This window comes from Papaver somniferum, unplaced genomic scaffold, assembly GCF_003573695.1.
Source record: "Papaver somniferum cultivar HN1 unplaced genomic scaffold, ASM357369v1 unplaced-scaffold_84, whole genome shotgun sequence".
NCBI classification, from domain to species: Eukaryota; Viridiplantae; Streptophyta; class Magnoliopsida; order Ranunculales; family Papaveraceae; genus Papaver; species Papaver somniferum.
In genome coordinates this window covers 1,413,481-1,425,608 of record NW_020651415.1, presented here as the reverse complement: position 1 = coordinate 1,425,608, position 12,128 = coordinate 1,413,481, and the positions used below count along the sequence as shown (strand labels likewise).

Below are 12,128 nucleotides of genomic sequence, written 5' to 3'. Positions count from 1 at the left end.
TATATAGAAACAACCGACGAGTACAGGAGGGATCCAATAGTGAGCTGCATTTAGGACAACAATCATTCAACTATATCTAGAAATAATCGAAGATTTATAGACAAGATAAGAGTTTGTGTGATAATTAATAGTTCATTCAACAACACTTCTGAGCTACCACGAGTACAATTTTGTGCACAATTTCCGACGAGTGTTTCATAACTTCTCCATTCTCTTTCATTTAATTTAATTCTGGTAATTATGTAATGAAGGAAAAGATTTTTCACATGCCTGGTAGTTGTATTAACCAATCGAATGTAACAATAACACGCCATAAAGTGAATTTTGTAGTACAGTCTTTAACCCCTAGTGGTTTGAATGGTCGAAAGTTCAACTCCCTTCGAATTTAAACGAGGATTATGTGTTCTTTGAAGGGTGAAAGTTCTGTTGTAATAGTGTTTGCCCCACGCGAGCACAAATCATTGACCCTATCATTAACCCAAGGTACGGGAATCATATATTGCTATGCCGAGTAAAAAAAAATATACATATATTGCTAAGCTTTCTTGTCGCATGTTTCTAGATTTTTAGATTGAATGTGAACAAATCTCGGGACCTATACAGTATCGTACAGTGGGGTAAAGTTCTTCTACTGCCACCAGATCAAACAGGCAAACGGTAGATGGTGCATGCATGTGATTTAAGGACATATATCTAACATTCAAACCGAAACACAGGCACGTTCATTTTTGTTAGCTCCATTCCATCCTCAGCTCTAATTGTTTTGCACAATGACTTACTTGAAATGCGACGAACCACAGACACATGCAAGTATGCATGCACACTCATTTATTAAGTCAATAAAAAGGTCTAGTAGACAATCGACATATAAGATAGTCTTTAGTACACTGAACACGCTGATCGATCATAAACCACAATTACGAAAGAATACATTATATATACGTATACCACTTTCATATTTGAATTTTAGAGAGAACATTAACCCTCTCGTGATGTAGTTGATATCATGTTAGCTAGCTTGATTCATTATTAATTATATTTCCATTTTTGAATCAATCTCCCTTCCTTTAAAATGCTAAGTCAAGTGATATGAGTTCCCACGTCGCACGATGAGTTTGACACCCCATTCAAATTAAATTAGATGAAAGTTTTGGGCATTAGTAAACCTGGTAAGGACACTTGGCGGGACTCTATTGGTCGGAACATTTAAACTTGGATAACACTTCGTTTACACTCTGTATTTAACCGCCCGTTAGTAACACCGTCATCATAAAGGTGGGTAGACAATAATTTTGTCTTAATTTGCCTCTAAAAAATTATTTACGCTCCGTTTACACCCAATACTTAACTGGATGTTAAGTTACGCCGTCAAGGTGTACGATACTCCCGTGAAAAATAAACTAAACCAAACCAAACCCTAAACTCATTCTCATTCACTTGAAACCGAAAACGAAAAGAGAACAACGGAGCATATTGAGAGATGAAAGAGAGAGAGATTAAGAGTGATTAAAGAGTTGACGATGTTCGATTAATGAGTTGATGATCTTATGGATGATGTTTCCGATCGGTGTTTGGTGATTTAGGGTTTTAGAAGAAATTGCAGAGGAAACTGAAGAAGGAATAAGAGATGAAATTTATATGGGTTTGCCGAGATAAGGTTTATTAAGAACTGAGATTGATGATTAAGTTAAGAGAATTGAAGAAATTCAGAAACTAGGGTTTGTTTTTGGGAAGAGCAGCTGAGACTGTTTCTGAATCGGTAAGAAAGAGAATGGGTTAATTGAAGATGGGTGTTGAGCTCGATTTGCAACCAGATGAAGAAATCAGGTTACGGGAAAACAAAATTTATTCTCTTATCAATGGTGTGATCTAGGGTTAGTAATTGTTCATATTTGTTTCTTATTTGATTTTCATAATTGTTTTCTCATAGTCTTATCTGGTCTCTTAATTTACTTTATTTATTTATGGGGTTTTGATATTTTTTGAGTTTTGATCATCAAACGTGTCATACTGATTAAGACTTAATAATCAAGCAGGGTTGGAAACATTCCACCTGACGGATAATAGTGGATCGATCAACCATGTTGAATGCATTTGAAAAATCTATTAATAACATAAATTTGGTGTTATCAGATCTGTGCAGTTCAAGAAGTCTATTTTCCGCATGTAGGATACCTTCCCCGCCACAAGGAATGCCAACTCCATATTGGTGATTGCTAAGATATTTGTTCAAGTTCTTGCAAACAGAAGTAGCTGCTAACTTAGAAGACAGCCTACGCCAGATGGTACCTACCGTAATTGGTCTTAAACCACCGCCGGGCTTAACTAATGGGGTTAAGGGAGAACTGGACACAAATTCACCAAGGTAAGGAGGACATTTACCTGCAAGTCACAGGTTCACAACACCAGTAATCGATAGCAGCAACTCGTCAGAAATTGCAGCACCAGCTCCACTCATGGCGTCTAACAAATGTTGAGCGCGAAGACCATCTCTGCCGCAAGCTTTCCCTTTTGGGAAGCTCTTCAGGGCAACAAGAACGGCCTTGGAGTCAACAGTCAGGGCAGGTATCGAAACAAATTCTGCCGGTATGATAGGGGGTGGCGCATGAAGATGTTTCTGCTGTAGTTCAACCAAGGTGTCTGGGGTAGGTGGAGCAACGCCATTTGAAGAAAGAATGCGTATTGCTTCTGTGTAATGACCATACTCCAGCTTTCTACGACAGGCTACATGTTTCTTCGTCTTCTTTTTGCTGGGAGCGCATTGCTTAGAAGATTCCCTGGTCAGGCCAAGCAAATGATGTACCAAGCTGATGCAGCCGGCAGGATCCCTCCAGACCACCAATGCCTTGTTTATAGCAGCAGTCTGCAACTTCCTTCTCGTGCCGGAACGCACCTCACTGGAGTTTTGTGGTTCATACAAGTTTAACGTACAAATTGGCAGCATCAACAATCTAATCCAGGCCACAATGCTCGAGGGATTAGCTAAACAGAGTCTAAGGCAGATTTGAGAGCCCGAGAAAAATGTAACCTGCAATGTGGAGGAATACTAACAGTAGTGGGAATTTGATGTTGCAGCAACTGATTTAGTTTCTCCACAGTAAGGCTTACGAATTCTTCATCACCTACAGGCGCCTCACCTGAAACATCTGCCACAGCGTCACACACAGCCACAGGCGATGAACTGCATGGTTTAGCGACACCATGAATCAATAAATCTGCACTAATCCCATTGAAAGGCCCTGGAATAACTTCTGCAGAGTGCAACTAGTTTTTACACGCCATTTTCCATGTATGAGTCGTCATGCACCTGGTACACAGCCAACATTTCATGTCTTTCAGAACCCCTTCCCAAGCAACATAGAATCCTGCAATATTCTGGATTCTCTCCCTGCAAATCACTCTGGCACTCTCAGTGGGGAAGTGTTGATCCTTCAGGTGTCGGATCCACCCAATTCTGGAATAACCCAATCCCCAGTACCACCCTGGCAGCCATCGAAAGTTGTAAACGGACAAGGAATCTTGTCATTCTGTGATGTAGACGGAGCCAAGGAGGTTTGGGAATCATCGACACCATAGGTGCTGATATCTGGAGAGGTTGAGGATCGAGTTCTAGGCATTGTGTTTTCCAAGTGAAAACTGATTTCGTGAGAAAACAGAAAAGTAATAAGTTTTCTTGGAAGGTCTTCATGGTGCTTAAATATGTAGTAATACTTGTCGGGATTGCAGTTAACCTCGAATTCAGTAATAAGTTTCCCAACAAGACCTGAAATGGTATGTTGATTGGCCATGGATGATGGTTGGTACTGGTTCCTGCCTTAACTAAAATATCAGTAAGATTGTGAACGTGTGATGAAATTGTGAAGATTGTGAATTTGTGATGAAATTGATCTTAGCTGAATGAGTTTATATAAAAACAACCAACAAGTACAGGAATGAATTGATTAATTGATTGTCATGCCCCATGGAAAGAATCAAAGACAACAACACACTTCGGATAGTGAGAAGCATTTTCTGAGATAATTATTAATAGTACGACCAACAACACTTCGGATCTATCACGACTAATTATTTTTTTTTGTACATTCTTTAACGGGTGTTCGCGTGATCTCTTAATTTTTTCATTTGGTTCATTTTTTGTATTTGTGCACGGAAGGAAAAGATTCTTAACACTGTGGTGGGACTCATCCTTAATTATCTAACCAGTGGAATGAAAATGTCAAATTAACAAGAAAGAAAGTGAAGTTTGATAGTGGTTTTGTAGTGCAGTGGTCTTTTTGTTCCTAGCCGTTTGAAGGGTTCAAAAGTTCAACTCCCTTCCTGTTTTATCAAAGATTATTTGTTGTTTGATACGCGAGTGTTGTCTTAATAGTGTGTAATTACTGGAAATCCAGTAGCACACCCAAAGTGATAGTAACCAAGATCTAAGATATACTAAGTAATATAAACTGAGAAATCTTTATTGATGAATCACTCCAAGTAACAAAGATACAAGTTTTTGAATAGAAGGAAACCCTAATCTTTCTCTAGGCTAAGCTCTCTCACTCTCCGAAAATCCGATCCCCAATACATTGTTCAAGGACCTCTATTTATAGTCCATCTAACCCTAGTGGAACACAACTCATTTATCTCATCACGTTCTCGCAGTGGCGCTTTACACTTCGCCCGGACCGTTTTCCATAAAGCTTTTCCCCTTCTTTTGCTAACTTCACATGGGCTTGTCGGGACACCTGTCTCTTTTCTTGCTCCCTGATTCACTTACTTCGCAGCTTTGTCTTTTTCAGCCAAATAACCTTACTTCGCCCCTTTATGGCTTCGCCCTTGATATCTTGTTTGACACTCCATTTTGGTCTTTCGTATTTAGATCCTTCTCGCGAATCTCCTTGTTTCTGCTCGCATTTTCTTTGCACTTCGATAGTGATTGTTGCCTTAGCTGATATTAGGAAGATTGTTATTGTGATGAAAATTGATGTTAGCCGAATAAGTTTATATAGAATCAACCAGATACTACAGGAATGAATTGGATAAAGGGTGGTGACTCGGTAATGAGCTGTATTTTGAGCAACGATCGTTCAACTAGATCTATCCGGAAAGACTATGAGATTTTGAGACAAGAAAAGATCTTGTGACATTGTAGTCATACAAAGTGACTTTTAACTCCTTCTGTGGTGATGAGATACTGTTTTAGGTTCCATATTTGGATGAATTCTGTTTACCATCGGTTGAAATAATGAGCAACATGATAACCAACCAGTTGAATGGACATAGCTAGCTAGTATCTCAAACTCAAAGCAAATCTTTCGGTTGATACAAGCCTCGCTATACTTAAATTTGAAAAAAACATATACTGGCTAAAGAAATGATCAACACAAATAGTATATGCACAATTGCATATCATGATTAACTGCGCGCCTTAACAGTGTCTAATGCCGTGTGTACATGTGCTATGGGGATTAACTAAGTACGGAGGATATTACAGAAACTGCAATCCAGTCGTCATTGTAACCCGCGAAGAAATTTGAGGAAACCTTCAGACTAGCTTGATTAAAATATGTTACAATGAATAGGTCGATCAACTTTATCATTTTAATGCAAACACATGAAACACTTTCAGAATACACAGGGAGGACGTACCAGCCTTATTATATAGAAACAACCGACGAGTACAGGAGGGATCCAATAGTGAGCTGCATTTAGGACAACAATCATTCAACTATATCTAGAAATAATCGAAGATTTATAGACAAGATAAGAGTTTGTGTGATAATTAATAGTTCATTCAACAACACTTCTGAGCTACCACGAGTACAATTTTGTGCACAATTTCCGACGAGTGTTTCATAACTTCTCCATTCTCTTTCATTTAATTTAATTCTGGTAATTATGTAATGAAGGAAAAGATTTTTCACATGCCTGGTAGTTGTATTAACCAATCGAATGTAACAATAACACGCCATAAAGTGAATTTTGTAGTACAGTCTTTAACCCCTAGTGGTTTGAATGGTCGAAAGTTCAACTCCCTTCGAATTTAAACGAGGATTATGTGTTCTTTGAAGGGTGAAAGTTCTGTTGTAATAGTGTTTGCCCCACGCGAGCACAAATCATTGACCCTATCATTAACCCAAGGTACGGGAATCATATATTGCTATGCCGAGTAAAAAAAAATATACATATATTGCTAAGCTTTCTTGTCGCATGTTTCTAGATTTTTAGATTGAATGTGAACAAATCTCGGGACCTATACAGTATCGTACAGTGGGGTAAAGTTCTTCTACTGCCACCAGATCAAACAGGCAAACGGTAGATGGTGCATGCATGTGATTTAAGGACATATATCTAACATTCAAACCGAAACACAGGCACGTTCATTTTTGTTAGCTCCATTCCATCCTCAGCTCTAATTGTTTTGCACAATGACTTACTTGAAATGCGACGAACCACAGACACATGCAAGTATGCATGCACACTCATTTATTAAGTCAATAAAAAGGTCTAGTAGACAATCGACATATAAGATAGTCTTTAGTACACTGAACACGCTGATCGATCATAAACCACAATTACGAAAGAATACATTATATATACGTATACCACTTTCATATTTGAATTTTAGAGAGAACATTAACCCTCTCGTGATGTAGTTGATATCATGTTAGCTAGCTTGATTCATTATTAATTATATTTCCATTTTTGAATCAATCTCCCTTCCTTTAAAATGCTAAGTCAAGTGATATGAGTTCCCACGTCGCACGATGAGTTTGACACCCCATTCAAATTAAATTAGATGAAAGTTTTGGGCATTAGTAAACCTGGTAAGGACACTTGGCGGGACTCTATTGGTCGGAACATTTAAACTTGGATAACACTTCGTTTACACTCTGTATTTAACCGCCCGTTAGTAACACCGTCATCATAAAGGTGGGTAGACAATAATTTTGTCTTAATTTGCCTCTAAAAAATTATTTACGCTCCGTTTACACCCAATACTTAACTGGATGTTAAGTTACGCCGTCAAGGTGTACGATACTCCCGTGAAAAATAAACTAAACCAAACCAAACCCTAAACTCATTCTCATTCACTTGAAACCGAAAACGAAAAGAGAACAACGGAGCATATTGAGAGATGAAAGAGAGAGAGATTAAGAGTGATTAAAGAGTTGACGATGTTCGATTAATGAGTTGATGATCTTATGGATGATGTTTCCGATCGGTGTTTGGTGATTTAGGGTTTTAGAAGAAATTGCAGAGGAAACTGAAGAAGGAATAAGAGATGAAATTTATATGGGTTTGCCGAGATAAGGTTTATTAAGAACTGAGATTGATGATTAAGTTAAGAGAATTGAAGAAATTCAGAAACTAGGGTTTGTTTTTGGGAAGAGCAGCTGAGACTGTTTCTGAATCGGTAAGAAAGAGAATGGGTTAATTGAAGATGGGTGTTGAGCTCGATTTGCAACCAGATGAAGAAATCAGGTTACGGGAAAACAAAATTTATTCTCTTATCAATGGTGTGATCTAGGGTTAGTAATTGTTCATATTTGTTTCTTATTTGATTTTCATAATTGTTTTCTCATAGTCTTATCTGGTCTCTTAATTTACTTTATTTATTTATGGGGTTTTGATATTTTTTGAGTTTTGATCATCAAACGTGTCATACTGATTAAGACTTAATAATCAAGCAGGGTTGGAAACATTCCACCTGACGGATAATAGTGGATCGATCAACCATGTTGAATGCATTTGAAAAATCTATTAATAACATAAATTTGGTGTTATCAGATCTGTGCAGTTCAAGAAGTCTATTTTCCGCATGTAGGATACCTTCCCCGCCACAAGGAATGCCAACTCCATATTGGTGATTGCTAAGATATTTGTTCAAGTTCTTGCAAACAGAAGTAGCTGCTAACTTAGAAGACAGCCTACGCCAGATGGTACCTACCGTAATTGGTCTTAAACCACCGCCGGGCTTAACTAATGGGGTTAAGGGAGAACTGGACACAAATTCACCAAGGTAAGGAGGACATTTACCTGCAAGTCACAGGTTCACAACACCAGTAATCGATAGCAGCAACTCGTCAGAAATTGCAGCACCAGCTCCACTCATGGCGTCTAACAAATGTTGAGCGCGAAGACCATCTCTGCCGCAAGCTTTCCCTTTGGGTAAGCTCTTCAGGGCAACAAGAACGGCCTTGGAGTCAACAGTCAGGGCAGGTATCGAAACAAATTCTGCCGGTATGATAGGGGGTGGCGCATGAAGATGTTTCTGCTGTAGTTCAACCAAGGTGTCTGGGGTAGGTGGAGCAACGCCATTTGAAGAAAGAATGCGTATTGCTTCTGTGTAATGACCATACTCCAGCTTTCTACGACAGGCTACATGTTTCTTCGTCTTCTTTTTGCTGGGAGCGCATTGCTTAGAAGATTCCCTGGTCAGGCCAAGCAAATGATGTACCAAGCTGATGCAGCCGGCAGGATCCCTCCAGACCACCAATGCCTTGTTTATAGCAGCAGTCTGCAACTTCCTTCTCGTGCCGGAACGCACCTCACTGGAGTTTTGTGGTTCATACAAGTTTAACGTACAAATTGGCAGCATCAACAATCTAATCCAGGCCACAATGCTCGAGGGATTAGCTAGAACAGAGTCTAAGGCAGATTTGAGAGCCCGAGAAAAATGTAACCTGCAATGTGGAGGAATACTAACAGTAGTGGGAATTTGATGTTGCAGCAACTGATTTAGTTTCTCCACAGTAAGGCTTACGAATTCTTCATCACCTACAGGCGCCTCACCTGAAACATCTGCCACAGCGTCACACACAGCCACAGGCGATGAACTGCATGGTTTAGCGACACCATGAATCAATAAATCTGCACTAATCCCATTGAAAGGCCCTGGAATAACTTCTGCAGAGTGCAACTAGTTTTTACACGCCATTTTCCATGTATGAGTCGTCATGCACCTGGTACACAGCCAACATTTCATGTCTTTCAGAACCCCTTCCCAAGCAACATAGAATCCTGCAATATTCTGGATTCTCTCCCTGCAAATCACTCTGGCACTCTCAGTGGGGAAGTGTTGATCCTTCAGGTGTCGGATCCACCCAATTCTGGAATAACCCAATCCCCAGTACCACCCTGGCAGCCATCGAAAGTTGTAAACGGACAAGGAATCTTGTCATTCTGTGATGTAGACGGAGCCAAGGAGGTTTGGGAATCATCGACACCATAGGTGCTGATATCTGGAGAGGTTGAGGATCGAGTTCTAGGCATTGTGTTTTCCAAGTGAAAACTGATTTCGTGAGAAAACAGAAAACCCTAAAAAAAAACAATGGTCGCAGGTTATTATTATTATTATAAATCGAAATCAATGTTACAAGAGACGGTGGGTAACCTAGTAACAAGTTGGGAACCAACACCTTTCTGAAACTTTGGAAAACAAGGATGACCAGCTGAGCTAGGTGCCCGTTTTATTATTATTATGAAAGGGGGCCAGAAGGCTTTATTATTATTATTATTATTATTTTATTATTTTTTTTTTATTATAAAAGGGAGCCACTAAGGCATTTATTAATCAAAATCAATATTACAAGAGATGGTGGGTAGCCTAGCAACAAGTTGGGCACCAACACCTTTCTGAATAACAATTCCTAGCCTATGAAAAAGAGAATTGCCTATCTTAAAGTTGGCACTAACATGCAATTCCTTAATCTCTTCAGGAAAGTTAATAAATCCGTACTAAGCCCGCCAAAAGTGGAGAAAGCCAAAACACCGAACCCATATCCGAGAGAAGTGCAAACATCTAAGTATTTATTGTTCTTGCGAGTAATTGCTGCAGAAATGGCGTGACCTGGTACGAAGTGGCGTGACTTAGCACTGGTAAACGGAGAGACCCCAGTGACATCGAAACAAACATCCTTCCCATCTATCCAATTATAAACCATGATGTCCGCTGGCCGAAAATCCTTATTATTGATGACGCCCAAAGAAACCTCTTTTCTAGCCACAACCCCAGCTCTGTAACACATGTCTGCCAGAATATCTTTTACCAAATCATGTCTGAATTTAAGCCCGACCTCGCTAGCACAATGGATAGCGTGGTCTCCAAAGATATCCATGAGTTTGCCACAACAGGTACATTTATTATTATTATTATTATTATAAATCGAAATTAATGTTACAAGAGACGGTGAGTAACCTAGCAACAAGCTGGGCACCAACACCAACACCTTTATTATTATTATTATTATTATTTATTATTATTATTATTATTATAAAAGGTTGCCACTAAGGCTATATTAAAGGAAAACAAAGTTAATTACAAAGATTTGGCAGGAGTCGTGCAACAAGTTGTGCTCCCAAAATTTATTATTATTATATTTTATTATTATTAGGTGAAACTAGTTGGAAGCCTAACAAGTTAAGCTCCAACGACGTACTACTACATGAATCCAACAGGTTGTCGTGTTAGCCTACCAGCGTGCCTCATGAGGAACCAGCCAAGGGAGCCGAAGCGGCGGACTAGGGGCCGATTATGTCGTGAGGGGGGCAAGCTAACTCTACCTTCCATGTTAAATTCTGCAATATTGCGCCATCTGGGACTCGAACCTGAGACCTCCTGGAGCCACTGAGGCATTTATTATTATTATTATTACTTGAAACTAGTTGGAAGCCTAACACGACATACTACTACATTAATTGAACAGGTTGCTGTGCTAGCCTACCAGCGGGCCTCATGGGTAACCTTGCCAAAGGGAGCCGAAACAACGGGATGGGGGGCAAGATTGTGTCACAAGGGGGGCATGTCAACGCTACCTTCCATGTTAATTCGTGCAATATTACGTCATTGGAGACTCGAACCTGGGATCTTCTGGAGAACACCAAACTTTGGAAAACAGGGATGACCAGCTGAGCAAGGTGCGGTTCTTATTATTATTTATTATTATTATTATTAATACGCCTGGATTGTCGGTATAAATTACAGACAGTTGACGAAAAACACTCCTAAAAAAAAGAAATGAAGAGAACCACACGTACGTACAAGTACGAACGCATTTATTATAGATAGTAGGTCTAGTGGAAACTCCACATATAGACTTTATTATTATATACCACTTATAGAACAGTGGTGTTATTTATAGTTGCATATTTATCCGGCGGACATATCCATTTGGTAATTTAATCAGAAGCACAGAGGTGAGCGTTCAAGTCATCAGTGATCTGTTGGAACAAAACCAAATAAGGAATAGGAACTGGAGAATCCTCATTCATCTTCTCGTAACCCACTATCCACTTCACGATGCTTCCATGTCCGTGAGCCTTTGGATTAACTGTAAATATTACATCCCACTTCTTGTAATCATTCATCAAGTCTCCTGCTACCCCACTATGATGTATCGTCCTTGTTTCATCATCATACACGGTTTTCTCCTTGATAGTTAGTGGTTTACCCTCTACGTACATAAACATAATTAATATAACCGTAAACCAATTCTAAGCGCATGTTAAGAAGGGATGGTAAGAAAATTAATCAGACAGTTGGGATGTAACCTTACCAAGTATATAGCACCACTCTTTGACACAACCAGAAGTAGTTCCATGTCCTTCAACAGCTTTGATGCTGGTGCAAATATGAGGGATTGCGGTTGGAAGCTCTTCGTGGTCCTTAAATTTTTTGTAATACTTGTCGGCGTTGCAGTTAACCTCCGATTCAGTAATAAGTTTCCCTACTAAACCTGAAATGGTATGGTGATGAGCCATTGATGATAGTTGATACTGATTGTTTCCTTAGCTCTAGATATTAGGTAATTATGATCGTGATGAAAATAGATCTTACCTGAATGAGTTTATATAGAAACAACCAGCTATTGGAATGAATTGGATAAAGCCGATGACTCAATAATAGGCTGTATTTCGGGCAACAATCATTCAACTCATCCATAATATCTGCACAGAAAGAGATTATGAGACAAGAAAAGATTTTCTCAGTGTAGTTAGAAATGGACCTTTAACCACAAGTATTATGATGACTTACTTGTAGCAAGGCTACTTGGATTCAAATCCAGGGGTGGGTGTTTTTCTGACAAAAATGTCCGAAGAATGTTACACACACATGTCTTGGTATTGGAATGATAAACGGCTGT

General features: G+C 39.3%; 1 protein-coding gene across 1 annotated transcript; it reads right to left on the bottom strand.

Moving 5' to 3' along the window:
* Positions 1 to 10,978: 10,978 nt before the first annotated feature.
* Positions 10,979 to 11,751, bottom strand: LOC113345858 (major latex protein 15-like). Its single transcript, XM_026589518.1, has 2 exons — positions 11,541 to 11,751; positions 10,979 to 11,438 (listed from the first exon to the last, which is right to left on the bottom strand). The coding sequence occupies exons 1-2, from the start codon at positions 11,743 to 11,745 to the stop codon at positions 11,164 to 11,166; spliced, it is 480 nt and encodes a 159-aa protein (XP_026445303.1). The 5' UTR covers positions 11,746 to 11,751; the 3' UTR covers positions 10,979 to 11,163.
* Between the last annotated feature and the right edge of the window lie 377 nt (positions 11,752 to 12,128).